This window comes from Chroicocephalus ridibundus, chromosome 1 (assembly GCF_963924245.1).
Source record: "Chroicocephalus ridibundus chromosome 1, bChrRid1.1, whole genome shotgun sequence".
Taxonomy (NCBI): Eukaryota; Metazoa; Chordata; class Aves; order Charadriiformes; family Laridae; genus Chroicocephalus; species Chroicocephalus ridibundus.
This window is the reverse complement of record NC_086284.1, coordinates 147,246,339-147,267,610: the sequence shown is the minus strand read 5'-3', so window position 1 is coordinate 147,267,610 and position 21,272 is coordinate 147,246,339. Positions and strand designations below refer to the sequence as shown.

General features: G+C 35.3%; 1 protein-coding gene across 25 annotated transcripts in view; it reads left to right on the top strand.

Moving 5' to 3' along the window:
- C2CD5 (C2 calcium dependent domain containing 5) overlaps window positions 1-21,272 on the top strand; it is a 76,660-nt gene that overhangs the window by 34,830 nt on the left and 20,558 nt on the right. For 10 of the 25 annotated variants that reach the window (XM_063357782.1, XM_063357790.1, XM_063357773.1 and 7 more), the window contains 5 exons: window positions 47-155; window positions 1,982-2,047; window positions 14,734-14,848; window positions 17,077-17,265; window positions 18,945-19,136. In XM_063357782.1, the coding sequence (XP_063213852.1) occupies window positions 47-155; window positions 1,982-2,047; window positions 14,734-14,848; window positions 17,077-17,265; window positions 18,945-19,136 (671 nt within the window). The remainder of the gene's footprint in view (window positions 1-46; window positions 156-1,981; window positions 2,048-14,733; window positions 14,849-17,076; window positions 17,266-18,944; window positions 19,137-21,272) is intronic. The other 15 variants (XM_063357853.1, XM_063357965.1, XM_063357944.1 and 12 more) reach the window with 4 other exon arrangements.

The window sequence follows — 21,272 nt, the reverse complement described above, 5'->3', positions numbered from 1 at the left end:
AGTGGTTGGTAAGCAGTCATTTGATGTTTGTTTTTAATCATAACAGGAATTTCCATTTTTTACGTTGACGACCTTTCCACCAGGCTTTCTTGTCCACGTTGGCGGTGTTGTCAGTGCACGGTCTGTGAAACTCCTGGATCGCATTCACAATCCTGGTATGTTAACACAAGAACAACTTCCTTTCCCAAGTCCAGTCATAATGATCATGTACTTATAATCTTTATAACTTTACAACATACCAGTATTTGAATAGATAGTATTTGAATAGATAGAAATATATTCTAACAATGTATATTAAAAGCAATATTTTTCAGAAATAATAGCTATTCAGAGGGTATGTTTTTAGTGAGAAACTTTTCAGCAAGTTAATGAAATAATAAAGTACTTTGAATCCAATAACTTTGCACTAAAAACTGTCTTTGGATTATTGAGTTTTTAGTTATTTCTTCACCACTTCTTAATATTAAAACTTGATGCAAGTTTTCCATTCAAACAAAAATAAGATGAAATACTTGATTTTAATTATGAATGTCTTCTAATTTACAGCTCCTTGATATCCTTAAGGACTAATGACTACAATTTAGCTCAATACATGTTTTTAACCTCTTTTGATAAAACCTTTACAGCTTTTTTTCTGTTATTAAAAACATATTCTGAACAGTACTTTAAGATTTTTATTTAATATTTATCTGGGAACCCCACTGCTGGAACATGTGTATTTTGCATGTCCTAGTTCTGACATCAGAATTAAGTGGCTTTTGACTCTGGAGATTTTGTTGTTATATTCACTGAGACAAGCTGAGGAATACTCTGTAAAAAGCTGGAGTTAACAGCACGCTTGAAAATGGAAAGGAGAGTAAAAAATAGCACCTGTATTGGTTTTGCATGCACTAGTCAGGAGTAATAAAGCAAAGTTTGTGGAAATGCATCTTTAAAAGCAATTTAAAGAAAAAAATAATCTTTCTTCCTTGTCTTTCTTCTTCCTGTGGCTAAAGGCGAGTAATTCTGCAAGCAGGTAGATTGTCGCTGATCTAAAGATTCAGTAAATTGACAACATGAAATAAAATCTGAGCCTTAATTTGGACTACACCCCCCGACTTTAAGGAATTTTTTTTAAGGCATATGAGTGCACAATATTATTCTTTTCCCCCTATTTTTAAGATTTATTTACACAGTGGAAGAAGATTGAGAAATGTCATAAGTGTAGTTTATATGTGAGTCCTCCCTTTCTTTGTCACAAAGCTGTCTTAGGCTTCTGTATTTTCAACAGATTACTGGTACGGGTCATGTAGGTGCAAAATTTACTGTGTGATAAATTTAGTTAAGACAAAATGAAAAAATAAATCGATTTTGCTCAGAAGTTTTAAAAAGTAATTTCTTGCATTATGCACTCCTCTGTTTTTACCAACTGACTGAAGGCAGGATACGATATGAGAGAAGTTGTGCATATTTGCACAACTAAGTGGTTCATTGCAGTGTTTTTATGGGACTTGTGGATTGCTCCTGACAAGTGAATGTAAGATGCATGATACTTTGAACTCAGTATATTGCAAAACAATGAAGACAAAAGGGGGAATGAAGGCACATGTCTATTGGAGGGAAGGTGAAGAAGTAGAGAAAAATTTTCTGATATAGTGATGATCATACTAAGCATTTGAGTCAATTCTGTAAAAGATTAAAGGAAACGAACTGGCAAATGAATAAACAGGAAAATGTAGAAGAGGAAAGAACATTTGAATGTGTATTGAGAACTTATCAATAAGACAATAATTGCTATATACTGTACACTTTGATCACGCCTAGTGCTAGATTGCTATAGCATGCTCCTTTTTTCCCTTTCTATTTCAGCCTCTTATTAACTCTGCTGTCTGTGTCTTTCCAGTTCCTGTGGAGTGGTGTTGTCAATTGTGTTCTTGTTGGTAGTTTTTTTTCACTATTCTGCTCCTATAACTGATCTACTAATTTGCTGTTTTGAACTCAGCCTTTGTCGGAATTATGGGTAACACAAGATCATACAAACTGCTAGACTGGAATAGTTTCAATTCAGGTATTTTACTAGTCATTCAGTACTACATATGCTGACAGAAATTATGGCAGCTCAGTGAAGTTCTTAGAAATGCTGTAGGATATTTAGGTTAATGCTTCAAATTTAAATCTATTTAATCATCAAATGCCTAAGTGTCTTGTTTTAATGTTGTTAAAGGATTTCTTTAAAATTGCAAAACATTGTTTTAGTATAAAATAGTCTTGCTAAGGATAATTTAATATCAATCTGGAAAGCTGACTGTTCTAATGATTGATTTGTAGTAGCTTTCAGCTTAGTGTCCCTGAAGCAAGAAATTTAGGGAAAGAGAGTGAATTCTTATTTATACAGTTGGGATCAAGTCAGGTGTGAATTCTTTTTTTTTTATTTTTTTTTAGTAATTTTTTTTGTTGGTTGGTTTGATTTTTTTTTTTTTTTTTTTTTTTGGGGGGGGGCGACGCTGTTGGTTAGTTTTGTTTTGCATGAGCTTGCACTTTCTTCAAGGATGGCTGTACTTCTGTTAATTTCAGGAGACTGGTGAATGTGTTTCTTCTAACTAATAGATATAAAAGTTGTCCAAGAGAATGCAAAACAGATGAAGAGGACTATCTCTTTGAAGAGAAGGGTAGTATGTAGTCTGGGATCTCTTGGTTCATAAGTCTGGTATTGTAAAATGCAATCAGCTTTCAGGACTTAGAGCATAATTATTTGAACTTTTTAATCACTTTTACACTTAACTTGAAAAAAGCCCCAATATTCTATTTTTTTATGCAGCTTCAGGGATCAAAGTGTGTAACTCCTTTGTAAAGCTGCAGAGAGAATGGATGAGTTGATAGATAAAAGCTACACAGAGTACTCTGGTCTGTTAAAACATAGGAAGAACGTAGGAAGTTCCACCTAGACATGAGGAGGAACTTCTTTCCTTTGAGGGTGGCAGAGCACTGGAACAGGCTGCCCAGAGAGGTGGTGGGGTCTCCGTTTCTGGGGACATTCAGAACCCGCCTGGACGCGTTCCTGTGCAACCTGCTCTAGGTGACCCTGCTCTGGCAGGGGGGTTGGACTAGATGATCTCCAGAGGTCCCTTCCAGCCCTACCATTCTGTGATTCTGTGTTAGGGAGAGAAGTAAGGACTTCCCACCCCCTCCCTCCTTCTGCCCCTTCCTCTCTGGAAATGTCGCGTGCTTTGGAAGAAAGGCAGGCAGAACTTCTCTGCATGTAATATCTAAGCCAGCCGACCTTGCCAAACTTCGATGTTTTTTAAAGCTGGCACAGTAAAAAGGTATAAAGCTGACCTCTGGGGGTTTGTTTTCCCCTGGAAACAATCTTTCCTTCTTGGTACTTCACTGTTGCAGTGCAGCTGTGTCATGCTCAGTTTAAATTATCTGTATACATTTTTTATTTTACAAATAGTTCAATAAGAGCTAGTGCCTAGAACTGCTAGCTCATTTTTGTATCCTTGTTCCTTGCTACAGTAAGTGTCCTGTGATACTATAACTATGAGGTTTTCTGGTTTTGATGGTTTTACTTGCTTGTTCTAAAGTGATGATCTTTTAAAATGAATTTTACTTACCATATGAAAATAATATTATGAAATTATCAGATCTATTACTGGTATAGCATAGTCTGATCCAAGGTGTTAAAAATGTGTCAAAATTTTTCATCTTGTATGCTACCTTGAAAAGTTTGAATTAATTGTTGCTTCTTCAAGATAGTGTTTAGTAGGATATTACCATGGAATAATTTTGTTAGAATAATTTTATTAGAATTAGAATTGTATTAGAATTAGAATTGTATTAGAATAATGGTGTAAATGAGGTATGTACAGACACTAAATACATGCGTTGAGGTAGGCTAGAAAGTAATCCAGAAATGTAAGCCTAGGAAGCTAAGGGGAAGTGACAAATTAATTTCTTGACAGAATAACCAAAACAGTAGCCTAAATTTTTTCAAGATAACAGGAAAGAGAAGGAAAATGCATATAGATATATGCATATAGATATATATAGATATATGCATTTTATGTCTGGAGGTGGTTGTTACACAAAAATTTTGGAATAGAGGTCTAAACCAAACAGTAATTTTAGAGTTAATACCTCACTGAGAACTGTCTGTACTTTTGTTGCCTTGACATGCGTCAGCAGCTCTGTAGTAACAGTCTTGATTAATCCTACCAGTTAGGGACTGAGCGGGTTATGCTTATATTCCTGGAAGTACGCTGCTTTTGCAGTGGTAGGTGTATTGCTGAATGAAGAAGATGGGAGGAAGAGAGTAGATCAGTCATTACATATGATGTGTGATGGCTAGTAGAGTTGCAGATTACATACAAGTTAACTCTGTCTTGGACTGGAGTAATGAGTATGCTCTGCAGATCTGTTATCACTGAGAAACCAAAGGAGAAGATTTCTGTTCATCTCCCCCTTTTAGGGCTTTATTGCTAGCTCTGTCATTGCTGGCTAATAAATGGTCTGAAGGAGAGCAGGGATTTATACAGCTTAAGGAAAACAATACTACATCTTTACGTTATATTCACATTAGAAAAAATGTAATCACAATCATAAGTAGGCTAAAATTATTTTCCTTTTTGAAAATGTTCAGGCTTCATTTAAGCTTGCTGGTAACCTGTGTAGCATAGAAGAATTTTTTTTTTTTTTTTTTTTTTTGCCAATGGCAGGGAGGCTTGTTTAACTAAGCGTGTAAGATACAATAAGGCCATCTGATGGTGGTGAAGTATGAGACATTTGAAGATGTTTGAAAATCGAACGTGGAAGTAAAGACTGAGTTTATTTGATGAATGGAAAAGGAGCTACTTAAACATCTGGAGAATTGCATATAGTTCCATGACAAAATTGTTTACATGCTTGTAAAATTAGGAAAAGGTGATGATCAAGATGAATCTGCAAATAAAAGTACAGAGAAGTGCACAAATTCATAGAAAGGTGGGCACATAATGCAGTGGAACAAATACTCTGGTGCTGTCTCTGAAAAAGGGTGTTAAAGATGTAATATGAATACAAAAACATGAAAGGAATCCTGGATCCAGAAGATTTTTTTTTAAAGCTTCTCCCTGAGGTTCAATACAGAGAAGAAAGGTTCCTTAGGAAGTGCAAGGAACTTGTTGAGTAGAGACTGTTTTTACATATGACTGTTTCATAGCACTAACACATACAGTCTTCTCACATAATTACATTTTGTAAACTCCCCATTCAGGAAGCTGCTTCAGCAGTGATTCTTCAGTTCCAGTAGTCAGAAACGTGGAAGGAGAAAAGTTTGTTAATAAAATTCCTAAAGGTCTCCTGACCTCCTTGTGTGATATCCAGACTGGCGGTTGGAGGGTGAAATTCTCCAGAATGCTAGCTTTGTATGTAAGGAAATGCAAGAGGAAAGCTTGAGTATGTTTTTGTTCTGTAACTAAATGCTTTTGTTTCACAGAAATACAAACATACAATGAATGTACAAATTACACTTCGTACTGCTGTCTGTGGTGTAAATGTGGCATACTTGTTATAACACAGTAGAAAACGTCAGAATGTTTTTGTTACTGTCTGATGTGGCTTCAGAACTAATAGAAAACTAGTAGAAACCCGACATTTTTAAGCTTGACCTCTCGCCTTTACTTGGAGAATTTCTGGGTTAACTTATTGTACATCAGTGGGTGTTGATGTGACAATGGGAGGTTAAGGCAGTTGTCAGAGGCTTTCCTGAACAGAGTGAGGGGTGCGATGTTTTCCAGTAATATTTTACTCTACTTTTCTGCAGCCTTTCCAGAGGAGTGAATATTCTAAATGGTCTTTATGGTTAATGTGAGTGGTGTTTGAATATTCTTGTTTGAAGCAGATGCACCCTTATATTAATAAAAAAAAAAATATTATTTGGGACCATGTATTATTTTCTTTTGGAGAGATCTGAGTAGATATTTATGTAATTGAGCAAAGGGTGGTCACTGTCAGTGAGTATGGAATAGTATTCCCATGTTCTGTTAGAGATTCATAAATTAATGAACTTGAGATTTAAAATCTTTGGTTTAGAATTCTTTGCCTAATAGTAAGTAATGCTGTTTCATCTGTTCATATTGATTTAAAAGTCTCCCTGAAATTTGTCTAAAGGGGTGAAAGTCATCATAGTCTTTTCACTGCACAAATGTTCCAATAAAGCTGTTGCTTATTGCACCACTGCAGTTTGGTTTTGAATTGATAGTACGTAAAAGGGAGAACCTTGATCTTGCAGAAAATTGTTATTCTTGCACATAACTCTTCTTGATTTCAAAATACAGGGCTTGACTAAAACTATTATCTTGATATAATTTCCTTCATGGGTTACAATGAATGAGCCTTATGACGTGTCGCTGCGTGGTTGCAAAGATATAGTTGTAGAACTCCTTACCTGGCTCAAAATTATCTATTATTGTTAGAACAAAACTAGAATGATTGTAGTTGAAAGGACACCTTCTAACTACTACGTAATTACAGGTGAACACGTCCTTGTAAAATGTCTACAGACAGTGTCGTAGGAAAATGGCAGATAACACTAGTTCTAACTGGCCATAACAGGATTATAGGAATAACTCTGGTTAAATGTTAATGGATAAGATTATTATTTGAGCTGAATTAGGCAAAAGAGCTTCTCCTTCGAAGTACTAAGACTGAAGTTCCTCAATGTGCCACGTTTCTTATAAGGAAATACTATAGGTCTGGGGGTTTTTTGTTTTTTTTTTTTTTTTTTTTTTTTTTTGTTTTTTTTTTTTTTGTTTTTTTTTTATGGTTCAGTTTGTACTTTGGATTCTGTTAGACAGTGCAGTTTGTTTTGCACTAATATTTTCAGTGGTTTTTGTAAGTTTTGAATTTTCTGTCTGTCTTAATGTGGTCTCCAAAAAGCACTGTAGGAAAGGTTCCTTGTATCCAGAAGTTTAGAGAGGCTTAGCTGGCTACTTTGTGTCCAAACAAAACAAACAGTTGTGAGAGCATAGAAATAATGAATGCAGAGGTTCTGTGAACGTAACAAGTAAAAGCCTGTGGAGTGTAAACAATGAGTAGGAAATACAGAGGCAGTATCATTTTGTGCCAAATAATGCCGTCCCATTTCTGCAGTTGTGCAGTGAGGTAGATAGTCTGCGTGGCAGCCAACAAGAAAGCGGCAGTCTTGTCTGTGACCATCTGTCTGTGTGTGTTTGAGAGATAATTTTTTTGTGTGTGTAAAATGCTATATGTTTCTTTCAAGGACTGTGTTAGATAAGTTAACATTATTGTTGCTTGTTTTAAGGTTCCATCTAGGGTGGCTTTTTTAAAGCTTTAAATCCTACTTGTAGTTCATTTTGTGATACTAGTTATAAAATAGATAAAATGTCGTTTAAGACGACCTGCCTTGTTACAGAATAGCATCTCCAGCTTTCGGTAATAGCCCCTTTGTTGCTGTCATTTGAAGACGTCCTTTGAAGGTTGCTCATGTTTTAAAATAGGTTGTATTTATTGTGCCAAGATGACAAAACAACAGAGAGCTAGAATAAGTAGTCTCTTTATTACCTAGCAACTATTCAAGGTGACAAACCTTGCCCATGTTACTGTAATAGGGTAATGCTGTAATGAATTAAAACAGGTTCCTACATCTTTAGTGTCCCACTCATGATTAGAGGAACCTTATGCACAGCTGTGAGGACTTCACTATTACAGGATGAATGACCGAAATAATAACTAAAAGCTGGAGTGACAAAGTTAGGTATTTAGGCCTTGCACACTAATTTTCCAGAAACAAATTAATTTCCGATATTTAACATTTTGTTATGTTTGGGCAGTACTTCTGAACTTTTATAATTCTAAGGAAGTATGGTAAAGTTTAAACCTTTAGTTTTTAAGTGTTATCTTAGTAGTTTAATTTTAGGTTTAATTTTTAATATATACATATATAAACACTCTGAACATCTTTTTTTGGTGTTTAAATGCTCTATCTTTTGATTTTGATTTTATTTATTTTTAAGTTTTATTTAAGTTGTGTTACATGGTGATTTCCTTTAACTATAAATTATTACTGCAGTTTTGGCATTATTGCAGCGTTAGTTGGTTTTTTATTTTTTAAAGATGATACTTTTGTGCCGTTCCTATCAGACCTTCATCTAGAATTAGAAGCAAAAGTTATAGGATGTATTACTGTTATGGCTGTGTAGTTAATGCTTGGTGGTATTCGCAGCAGACTTTGAACGAGTTTATAACTCGTTTATAAGAGTTTTAACTCTTGCCTCAAAGATTGCTTTCCATAGTTAGAAAAGATTAAATTATGCTGTAGTCTGTCGAAGTGGTTCTTGCATGTTTATTCCTAAGATCAATTACGTCTATAACTTACAATGTGTGACTGAGACAAAGTGTAGAACAGGGGAAGTTTGCTTTTTTCAGTGTGAAAATCCAAGTAGTTTCTCTTTTTTTGATCTGGGACATTTTGTTTAGATTTACAAACTTGAATTAGTTTAGGTCACAGATGTTATGTCACAGTGGACTGTATAAAATACTTGTGTTTAGTGGTGTCAGTCATAAGGCTTACAAGATGCTAATCTTTGGGTGTCTGAGCATTAAAATATTCCAAGGAACATTTACTTGAGGAACAAATGCAGGGAGACATCTCAAGACTTGCTGTTGGTGTGATTGGAAGTTTAGGTAGGATTCCGAAAGCCAAATTTTGAAGTGGGATTTTTATAATTCCTTTTTAGAGGTGAGACAGGTAAAAACAACCCCTGATCTATTTTAAAATTCCTTATTGAAAGTATAATTCCATATGTTTCTGCCTAAATCACAAATACATTCACCCGTATCAGAGATGTAGGAACTATGGAGATTCTGTTAATTCTGTTTCACACTTAAAATAACATTATTTTTTTTATTGAAGAAAAAACAGCGTATTCTGTAGCCTCCTAGCAGTGATGTAAGTTTTTTTCGTGGAATTCAGAATGTAAGAAAAGAATTCAGGAGTTTTGATGGGAATGTTACTAAGAGGAACACTTCGGTGCTTCTCCATCTTGGGATATCTTGGTTTTAAAGCTAACACTCCTCAATAGTGAGCTGCCACTAAAAGGAATGATGCTGCTTTTCTGTATGGTTTCTGCCGTGTTCCCTTGCAGTCTTCTGGTGGTCATGTAGTGATTTAGCCTGACTGACCCAATAGAAAAGTGGCCTTGCAAATGAATGGTTTTGTGTTCAATCATCCAGCTGAAATATCTCATCCTGTAAATGCATGAAAGCTGGATGCAGTTTTAATCCTAAATCATCTTAAAATTGTTTCTTTAGTAATTGAAGAATGTCTTCAACATCCAAATGAAACCTGCTTTTCTTGCTCTTTCAGTATGGGCTTGAGAAATGAGGTACGTGCTGACTTCATCTGGCAGAAGAGCACTGGTTCAATATTATTCTTCAGGCTGGATGTTTTATCTGTAGTTTAAGCTTTGTAGGAGTAAATGTACCTGTTCTCTTTGGTAGTGTGGTTGCACTCTTTTCTACTGTTATAGTGTATCTTAGTTTTCGTTTGATAAATCCCAATAATCTATTTTCTTCAGTTTCCATATCATAAGCAAAGTTTTCTTTTTCACGTTAGTCTTAAAGAATAATATAAGGAGTAATTTTTAGAAAAGGATGGAGTGGCTTTGAGAAATCTTTTGAAAGTTTTGGGTTAGTCTGTTGTAAGTTTAGTTATTTGCTACCCAAGTTTTGTGTTTAAACTTTACAGCCAAGAGGATTTGTCTTTGATTAATGTAGTTGTTAAATATTTTAGAAAGATGACAGGAAATTTCAATATTTATGGGATAATCAGAGAGGATTAAATTGAACTTCGAAGTCCAGGGAAGGGTGCTTGTAAACCTAACAAAGGTATTTCTTAAACCTACAAAAAAAAATCCCACGCTTTTTTCTGTATAAGCTGATTAGTAGGTTTTAATGAAGAAGGTAGAAGAATTAGGGAGTAAGGAAGATGTGGATAATGTCTCTGCCTAGTGAAAGACTCAGAGATTGAATTTGAAGGTATATTATTGGTGCCTTCATTACCATTTTTGAGACAATAGAAAAATGAGTCATTTGTAGATTGTGAAAACTTTCATAGTATTATTGTCCTCCTCATTTCAGAACGTTAAGTTATAAATGTAAATACGAAATTACAGCATATTAAAATAGGTTCAAGTCAATCATACAGTTCCTACTTCAGAGTAATTGTCTCAGGATGTCTAGGGATTCAGCTTTAATACAGTAACTCTTGAGTGTGATCTGTGTAGTAATCAAGAGACCATTCTTATTAATTTTTCTTCAATTTTTAAAAACCTGTATGGTCCTATTGTAATGCAGATTCTGGCTAAATCTTGAAAGGCCCTGTACAAGTGAACGTCTAGCAAATAACTTTGGAAAGGTGTTACTTCTTATGAGTCAGAAAGTGGTGGTGTCAAGGATTATCTCCCGGTGAAATATTTGGACAGGATGTTGTCAACCTCATATTTTGAAGGAAAGAAATAGGTGAATTGGTGGTGGATTGAACCGACTCAAAGAATATTTAGCGCACAAAATAAATACGATGCTGCTTGTATCTTCTAAAGCTGTTCAATGAAATAAGTTCGGAAAGTTTCAGTTGGAGGAGGTTTGAGTTGGCACGATTTTTATAGAATACTCTACTGTTGACATTGTTTCTCAAGTCTTCAACTCTAGAAACAGTGTGCTTTGTTTCCACTTCGTTATAAATATCATGCCAATTTTGAAACATTAGGACCAGTAGGTTTAATATTCAGTCTTTGGTTTCCAATAAAGGGCGCATAATAGCAGTGTAATTTTTGCAAACTTTTTTGCTTAAAGTTGTAGACAATCCTTGCTATAAACTACTCAGTAGATTTGCTAGAAAAGCTTGTGATTGAGTGCTATGTATGCTTGCCTTTTTGCTTCCACCTAGAATCCAGGGCCATTACTTTCTGTAACCATTTCAGTGAGCTGCCATAGTTTTCAGTCTGTACTGTCACCTGATCCAAGCATGCGCCAAAATACCCACCGTTTCTGGCTACTGTCTGCTGAATCTGCTTTGCAAACCCTTAGTTCTTAAGCTTTTGCCTTAGCAAAAAAACAACAACAGGCACTCTTACAGAGTGTACTGGACACATGCCATCCTGCTTCCCTAACTCCTCTAATTGTTTATGTAAATCCTTAGCTTTACTAAACTTGTAAATGCTACAATGGCATCCCCGTGTGAAATTGTGTGGCTCATGTGTCAAAAAAGGCTGCTTGTGAAAATATTTGTCAGAAGAATATGAATGCTACACATTGCACTGCATTCAGTGTTTTGTATCAATTTATTATTGCAATGTCATGGTGTTTGATTTTAATTGTAGACAATCATTTTGTGTTTTTAATATGCAAAGGTAAGTTCATGTAAACTATGAATGTACAGTATTTATATATAAAGATACTGATTCGTACTTTTGGCCTCTTTCTGGAAGAAGAAATACTTGATTAAATGTCTTAAGCAGAGGACCCAGTCTTCTTCACAAACACTTGTTTATGCATGACTTGTATAGAAATTTTTAAACTTGTGCAATAAGAATTTGTTGGATTTTTTGAAAGAAGTTGGGCCTGATCCTGTTAACACTGAAGACAATGGCTGGAAAATTGTTCTTATCTCTAAGAATGAAAATGATCCAGTGTATTACTGTAGTTAATAGCTTTGTTAATTTTGATGTTGAACAGATTCTCAGAGTAAAGGCTTAAATGTTGCTTTAGCAAGACATAGTGTTGAGCAACCGTACAACAATATGTGCTTTCTGTTATGATAAGGTGTTCTTGTAGATAAGTTAGGCAAGAAATTTGTGGTAACTCTCTTAGGAACTTATTCCTAAAGTTTAATTTAAACTATAAATTTATGTGGAGGAAGGTTAAATGTTTGCATAGAGTTTGGGACCCGTCACTATTTCTACCTTTTCTGTTCCCCTTAAGCTTATCTGTTGCCTTTCAACATTTCATTCTGTTTCAGTTTTTACTGTGGCTACATACCTTTTCAGTGCCATATTCTTATTTGTAATCTTACTCTTTATTCCACAGCACTTTCCCTGTTCATCCCCAGTTGCTTCATCTGTTGCTCACTTTCAACTCCTTTGTCATGACTTTGCATTTTCTTGCACTTTTTGTCATAGAATGGTCATTGGTGACAAGTAGGAGCAGTTTCTGCCAAATGGTACCTAAAGGTGTGAAGAGAAAAGTTATGATTTAGTAAAATTGGCTTTTTTGTCTTTGCTTATGTCTAGAAAAAGATTACTTCTCCTTTGCAGGCATTTTTCTGTGAAGTATGAAAATCTGTGTGGCTGTTCAATGTTTATAGCCAACTGTCTGTGATCAAATCTAACTGAGCAAGAATTGTTCTGCATAGTCAGTGAACTAGTTTTCCTACTGCTTACACTTCCCTGTTGTAGAGAGAAACACACATTAATAAGCAGTCTTCTTATCTGTGATTGGATGGGGAAGGAGAAATTGCTCCCAAGATCCATGTCCCTTCCACCATGAAGAGTTAGTGATAACTTTTATGGAACATGCTGGTGGTCTCACATCTCCCATACAGCTCTGAGTTTTGTCAGATGTTGTAGCCTTTTCCTTAAAATGGATTTCCAAAGTTGCTCTGTTCACCTACTGCTACTGCCATTAACTGGTGTCAGCAATCGCAGCCTCTGTTCAGACAGAGAAGCGCATGCAAAAGAGATTTTGCCTCCTGCTTTCCTGTATGTGTACTGCTGATGGTTCTCATAGCTGAGCTTGGGAACTCCAACCCTACGATGTGATGGGTTATTTCTGCTTGATTCTCAGCTTTTAAAAGCTGAAAAGAGTGAGACCTTGCTAGCAGGTAATTCAGCCATCTGAGTCAGGATTACTGTGTATCATCTCAAGCATTTGATTTTCTCAATCAGTTAAAGTATTTAAACAGTGTTTTCACATTAAGAGACAGCAAAGTGCAGTGCCTTGAGATTCTATTAGTAATTCACTGAAACCTGCTGAAGGTGAACTCAGATACAATGGAACATGATTGATAACAGTTCATGAAAATCCTTAGTCTGTTTTGTGTCTTAACATGTATATTTTTGTCTTGGTTGTGGAGAAACTTCCTAAGACCTATCACTGTAGGTTTTTTTTCTGTTCAGTGTTCATTTCTTCAAGCAAAGGTTGGATAAACTTCAGTCTGGACACACAAGGCTGCTGTTAATCAGTACAATGCTATGATTTACATAAGCATTAGCATCTAAAGTTAGCTATAGTTGAATATACATACCTCTGTGCTCGTTTTTAATTAGAAAATGGTCATTAGTTTATTTTAGAAAGTTGAAAGCCTAGTTCTAATTGAAGAGTTGAGGTAAATTCATGAATGAATACATCTTGCTGTACAATATTTTTGTTTTAGTAAATTTCAAAATATGTGTATATCTGCATCTTTCATTTTTGTTTGTCATGTCAGAGAACCTAGTGTATGATATGGAGTTATCATACACTATATTTATAGATATTCCTGATAGTACAAAATTGGTTCCCAGTGTGAATCTCAAGTTTTGACATTGATATTTTAAATTATGATTCAGCAAGGAGGTCTCAATGGCTAGAAGTTTCTATGTGTGCAAAGTTCAGTTGTTTCCAGGAAAATTGTATGAGAATCTATCTACTCAGAACCCTTTGTAGCATCTGAGTGCCTATTGTTTGCTATTGTTTTTCCTCTTATTTTATGAATCAACAATTAACATAGTTTTCAACTAAGGTCATTGGTACAGGTAAGCCATTTTGAAAGAAGAAACAGTTGACAGACTCTAATTGTGAACAACAGTATTTCTTCATATGTAAACTTGCAAGACAAGCTTTAGTTTTGGGAAACTAATTGCTGAACAGTTAAAATAAATGTATTGTGTAAACTTATTCTAGCAGCGCTTTTTTGTGTTTTTAATGTAGTATTCAAGAAAAGCAGGTAGGATACATTTTAGCATATAACCTCAAAGGCAATAAATGTAATTAGAATCCATTTGGGGGGAGGGGGAGGAAAAAGGTGCGGTTGCCAGGATACCGAACCAAAAAAGCATAGACAAATACATAGCCAACATACATCTTGTACCTCTAAATATTGTTAATCTAGAAGTAGTTTCAAATACCTATGGTTTCTCAAAGTTAGAAGTGCTGAAATAAGACCACAGAGCTGTGTATTTGGTTAGTGATACAGTCCTAAATATTTTTAAAATCTGGTTAACAGAGAGAACTGCTTGCAGTAGGAAAAATTATGGAGGTTATTTCAAAGATGTCAAGTGTATACAGAAGTAAAATATTACTTTATTACTACAAATACTGTTTCATCACTACTACTGCTAATAGTTTTTCAATATTACAGATTATATGTGATGCTTTGTTGCAAGTTACATGCTGCTCTCGTGTTGTTGGAAATTTGACAGCATGGTCTTCAAGTGGGTAGACATTGGAACTGTGTCTACAGTATTTTGGTGTTATCTGTCATGTGGACAACAACAAGAATGCAGTAATTTGTCAGCACCTGTTCACATGGGTGGTAAACAAGGAAGTTAATGAAAAACCCCATTAGTGTTTGCATGAAGCGTGATAGCTAGGAAATAAAAAGGGTCCAGATACAACAAAACACTTGAACATGAAAAATTCGACTTTTCAGGTTAATTGCATGAAGCTTTATGTTGACATAGTGCGGAATAGTGAACTGATTTATACTTTGTCTTTCAGATGAACCAGAGACACGAGATGCATGGTGGGCAGAAATCAGACAAGAAATAAAATCCCATGCCAAGGCATTGGGTTGTCATGCTGTAGTGGGCTACAGTGAATCAACTAGCATTTGGTAAATCATGATGATGATTTGATTTTCAAAATGACACAGAAAATTTATTTCATCTTCAGTGGATTAAAAATGAGGAACTGTTTCAACACAGTTGTCGATACTGTCTAGCATAACTACTTTGGAGAGTTTGTTAAAGTAACTTTCTAAGATTTCAGTATTGTGCTTTCTTTCTTTTTAGTATGTTTTGGTTTGGGTTTTTATTGGTTTTAAGTTTTTTCTAATGAACGTCACAATTTTTATTTTTCAAAACATTTTCAAACCTGTGTATTTGCTTTTGTAGTAACAATATTAATTTATTTATGAATTTTTCTAAACCTCGTCTACCTAAATAGTTAAGATTTCCTAAAAGTATATGTATTGTAGTTTCATTATTGGGTAACAACTGGCAGACCAGCACTTAAACGGTAAACTTCAAACTTAAGGCATTAAATTCTTTACTAGGCATGTATTAATTGTAAGTTGAAGGAAAATATGCTGCCTGATAGATCTAGAATACTTTAGGTATAAAGGTTCTATATTTTTTTTCTGGAAAATATATGTAATTATTTTTATCTTTCAATCCTACAGTAATGTTTAACATACTAAACTGCAGCTCTGCATTAGTCTTTCTGAGGTTGAATTCCTCAGACCTGCGTCCTGTTCAGGCCAAAACTCCAGTGTCTTACTGTATTCCCTTTGACTAAGAGAATTCCCATTGACTAAGAGTATTTTGGTGGCTTAATAGCAAACTTTGTGAGAGGCTTGGAGATAAGGAGAAATAATTTGGGATTAATCTAATTACTCATCCTTCTCTCTCTCTGGCCCAGGAAAGGTTGTGTCTCTTTCTAGCTCTGGAAAGTAATCCACGAAGAGCTTCTCCTGGGGCCAAGTGTGTCTAACTGGTATCAAATAGAAAAGTACTCTGGCTCACTAGTTGTTTTGAATTGCTTTAGGAAAGTGACTGAAGGAAACTCAGACATCTGAATTTATTTTCTGTCAAGTTGATTTTGCCTAAATTCTTTAAAGAAAAAGCACTAAGGATTTGCTTTTTTAAAGAGGGAAGTTGGAAAAAGAAGTTTCATTGTACTTTGCGATTGATAAGCTGAAGAAGGAAATACAGTGTTAAACAGTGCTGTCATGAGTACACACCATCTGTTGGTAAAGTAGTAAGATAACTGGAAATGATCAGTCTGAAATCCGCAGAGCTGATTACTTCACATCTGTTGCTCCTTCACATTATTTGCTTCATTGCAGGTAAAAAAAAACCCACCACCAAATATATTGACTTAACTATGGGGAAAAGAATGTACAGAGTATAGAATAGGCAGTCAGTTATTGGGTTATTTCACGCTTTCATTTTTCGTAAGGAATTTGATGTGGTAGTATTTGATCATTGATAAAATAGTTTATTTGAATTCCCATGCTTACTTGCCAGTTCGGCTTTATTCCATGCGTAAAGAGCAAGGCTCTGTCTCTAAGTACTGGTCTGCCAGACATGTTATATATGAAAAAAATATTCTGGAAAGGGAAACAACAAGTAAAGAAGGCATGTGTATGGTTCTAGAAAATGTGGGAAGGCTTTTCTCCACGGTTTTTCCAATATAGTATTTTAAGTAATGAGTGTTAGAGATTTGTTTATTTGACAATTTCAGAAATATTAAAAGCTCTGTGATCGTAGTTTGCACTTGTGAGAGCTTTAACTCTGCTAAGTTATGAATAAGGTCAGTTACTTTACATGCTATATGTACTGTTATTGTAGTTGTTCATAGTCAAATTTTACTGTTTTGCTGCTTTTTATCCTCCAAGAAGCACCCTTGTCAGTGTTGTATTGTAACTCCATTTTGAGAGTGAATGTTCATAAGATGATGAGGCTTTCAACTTTCATTTTACTTTGGTAAACAATTATGACATGTTTTTTTTAAATGTTGCTTTGCTGAATTTCTTTGCCTTGAAAACCACACTTAAACCTGGTTAGCCCTTGTGATGTTATAGCGTATTATTTATAAAATAGGGCAAAGTTCTTTAATCTTTCTGTTCAATCCTCCTGCATCTCTTACTTATACAGTGGTTTAAATATCAGAAGAGGATTGCTTGTAAGATTTAATGCATAAAGTGGTACAAATGCACAAAATTAGTAGTTCTATTGAATTCATTGAGACTTTTGTACCAGCCTTTTAATCTAATAGTTTTAAATAAAAGTAGCACTAAGTAGTAGGAATTCACTTTGTTGTAATTCTTTTCTCTTATAGTGAAGAGGTCTGTATTTTGTCCGCGTCTGGCACAGCAGCTGTACTGAACCCTAGGTTTCTTCAGGATGGCACCATGGAAGGCTGTTTGGAACAAAGGTTGTCTTGGCAGCCTGGCTTCTTTTCCATAGGGTCAGAGAAGGGAGAGGTTGATTTTTTTCCTCAGAGCCAAGATAGTTCTTCTCTATTAGGGTAGGTTACAGTGTTACAGTGCAGGATGCGGGACCAACCACTTTACTGCTTTTCACTAACAACAACAACAACAGAAGTAATGGAACTCTGCACCAAATTAGATATTCTGTTTTTATTTCTAACAGTCTGACTAAGGTAACACATTTGACTACTAACCACAGATCATAACTCAGTTTTTTTCTTTGCCACTCTTCAGGTATCTTTCTTAACTTTATATCACACTATAAAAAATGACAGATGTATGATAAATTACATAAGCCAAAACCTGCTGTGGCTGTAATATGTATATATATGCTCTATGTATACTATTTAAGAGCTGTATGGGAGGTAAAGTAGCTTGGTTGTAAAACAAAGATGGTGCCAAATTTTTACAAAAGATGTATGTTTTACTTGACGTTTATGAACAAAATCATGAAACTGAAGAAAAAACATGAAGTTGCCCTTTGTTTCTGCTCTTGCATATAAAATCTGCAGAATGAGTGTTGACAAACAGTTATTTTTGGGAAAAAATTAGTAGATTAACTAATGCATGTTGGTAATTTATTATGTGTTTGTCATGATAGTCATCAAATATTTCAAGGGATTATGTGGTCATAAGTAAGGCTATTTACTACACCTTAGCACTTGCGTTGCTTTTTCCATAATAACCCTGCCAACATAGTATTATTTATTATTCTTTTACTTTGTTAGCAGGAGGCCATTATTTTCTTGTGTAGATAGACTTTTGAAAACTGTAGCCAGAACAAAAATATCTGTTTCCATATTCACTATATGATGGAGAGAAAGAAAATGTCACGTTCGTAATAAGAAGAAAATTGCATTTTTATCAAAATATGCCTTTCAGTGCTACTAAGAGTCTTGTCATAGATTAGAAGTGCCAAAGGAAGGTAAAACAACTAAACAGACAAAGCCCGTGTTTGAGACAAAATATATTTGCCCAAGTCTGTGATAACTAATGTTCCAAATCTGTCAGATTTGCTTAAGCATCTCTTCAGAATTCACTGGGAAGAATTGCTTATGTGAAACAGAATAAATTTGAAGTGATGCAGTTAGCCTGTGCTTTCCTTGTTCATATTCTGTAGTGGTCATTCCTGGATATTTCTTTTGTGGGAGTTGGACTAAGTGTTCTAAGTGAATAACAAGTTTTACCTAATACCTTGTTTTAGGAAATAATCTTCCCATTCTTCTTACAGTGTTAATATATATTGCGCTGCTTACAATGGGATGGTTGGTTTGTTGTTTATGTTCTGCTTATTAGGTTTGTGTATTTTTTTGCACACAATCCATGTAAAAGAGACTTTTTGTTGTATTTGGTACAGCAAAATTCTCTGTACAACTGTTGTACCATGGATTACATTTAGAAATCATAATGCCTAAAGTCAGCTCAGTCATGTTTTAGGTTTATGTAAATCATTGATCATTTGTATGTACTTTTTCTTGATCCCTGCATAACAAGTTTCAATGCAAGTTTTATTTATAGCATTTTAGCTAATAGCGTGCATCCTTATTTTGTTCTAATTCATAAAATTCAATACTTGATACATTGTTATAATGGAGCAGAGTATAGCTGCAGCGTATGATTTAAATAGGTATCTGTAGGTGTTTACACATGTGCATGTATTGATCATTGTTAATGAGATGCAGATGTTTTAAGTATGTTTTCCGTAATGTATTTTTAGGATCGAAGAAGCTTCACCACCAGGTTGTGGATTTTGCCATATACCATATGATGAACTGAACATGCCATTCCCTGCTCACCTCACTTACTGTTACAACTGCAGGAAGCAAAAAGTTCCTGATGTCCTTTTCACCACAATTGATCTTCCTGTAGAGGCAATAGTTATTGGGAAGGGATGTCTTATTCAAGCCAGGTATCTATCAAAATGTTTTCTTGGTGAAGTTTTGGAGATCTTTGAAAGAATTCCTGTTGCTAAAATCCAGTATGTCATCAAACCATAAATTTTTATGTTGAATTGCTAGGAGTTAATGACAGTGTATTAGGGGTACAGGAGGAGGAGGACAGCCATCTCCTCCCCTTGTGTTATGTGTCATGTCTGTTGATGGACATCTGGTAACTTATCCATGTTGATGGATGTTTGCTAAATGTTCTGCCTTTTTTTTTTTTTTTTTTTTCTGCCTATGGGAATTGCTGTGTTTTGTCTGCCTGGATATAAGAGTTCTCATGCTTTAACTTGCTATTTGGGACTGCTAATGTGGTCAGATACAGCTATTGTACCGAAAACTCAATGAACTGTTTAAGTCAGTTGTGTTATCTGTGCTGATAACACCTGCCCTGTGAAGAGAAGCTGTGGGTGCTAGACTTTTTTGGACTGGAGAAAGGATTCAGGGCGAACTAATAGCAGCCTGCCAGTACTTATAAGAAGGTTATGGAGCATATGTAGCCAGGGTCGTCACAGTGCTGTACAGTGGGAGAATGATAGACAGTGGGCCTAAGTTGAAGTAAGAAAGATTCAGAGTTGATACAAGGAAGAACTAGTTATCTATGAAGACAATCAGGCAGTGGAGCAGATTGCCTAGGAGGTTGTGCAGTTTCCATCTTTGGAAACTTTTCAAGATCCAACTGGATAAAGCCCTGAGCATCCTGGTCCGAACCCAGAGTTGGCTCTGCTTTCTCTGTACCGGGTTGGACTGGAGACCTCCCGAAGTCTCTTCTCACCTGAGTTCTTGGTGTGTTTGTGGTTTTTTTTTTTTTTTTTTTTTTTTATGATTCTATCATTATCATTCTTTGACTGCTGCTAGAGCAGAATTACTGGAGGTACTGTAGAGATGTGTTCTGGGCTCCTCCTTTGGTATTTTCTGTATTACTCAACTCTGTGTTCAGTACCACTGTGGAAATTGACTTTTAGTATCACACAGTGGTCTCCAGTCTGTCTCCGGAGCACTTGCAGATGTCCCATTTTATCTAAAATGATTCCTCAGGCATTCCCACTCCCCAAAAAGAATGAAAAAAGAAGAAGACCTGAAGCTGTAGTTAGAAAGATTTTTGAGGTGAACTTGTTACGATTGGGTGAATTACTGTGTTTTCCTGGTCATGTAATAAATGAGGTCCTTAGAAGAAGTGTTGTCTGTTCATATCACTAAAACGCATCATTTTCATGTGTTCTTTCTGAATGAAGATTTTTGAGTGAAAGTTGGCAATCATCACTCCAGTATGAGGTTTGAATTTCAGCTTATGGGACTAAATCCAGAGAGTGGAATATAACTAACATAATATAGACAGAGATGGGATTTCTGTGCTCTTTCTTTTATTCTTTTAATATAAATATTTTTGGTCTGGTTAATGCTTGAGCTGTGAAGGCACGCTGTTTTTTCTTTATTCCAAAGTGTGCCTTGTATTAGTAGGAATTTTAAAAGTTCTACCGGTAGTGTAGTTTCCTATTCTTGTGCCTGAAGTTTTTAAGAGGTTTGCAGCAACAGAAATTGGTGTTTGCATTTGGGATCTTAACTAGAAGAAAAGCTGAAAACACAAATTTTCAGGTAAGGCAGTCTAAAGGAGTTCTTGTAAAGAACTGACATTTTTATTTTACAGTTGCAGCAATCTAGAAGAATACACCTCATCAGTTCTGAGGCTCAATTGAAAAGGGCTGACGTAACTGTCCTTTGAAATAATCTATTTTTGTGAGGAGGTGTTCAACAAATACCAGACAACTTGCGATAGCAAAGAAATTCTGTTTGGTCTTCAGTATTTGCTTTGACAGAAGTGAGCAGGGCAAATTTTTAAGGATCACTGCTGTATGATAGGAGTGTTAATATATTTAGCCAAACATCTAGTAGATGGTTGTCTGGAATCTGTAGAAAACTTCTTTACATTGTGTAGTTATTTGGTGCTGTCAGCCTATTATGATAAAACCCCCATGTGATGCATGTTGTTTCTGTCTGATAATAGTCCTTAAGCGTGTTTTAAGAAAGGAGGCTTGCTTTCTTTCATTGACTTCACTCAGTGATTTACAAAAATACAGTATTTGTAATTTTTGTATTCTGCTCTG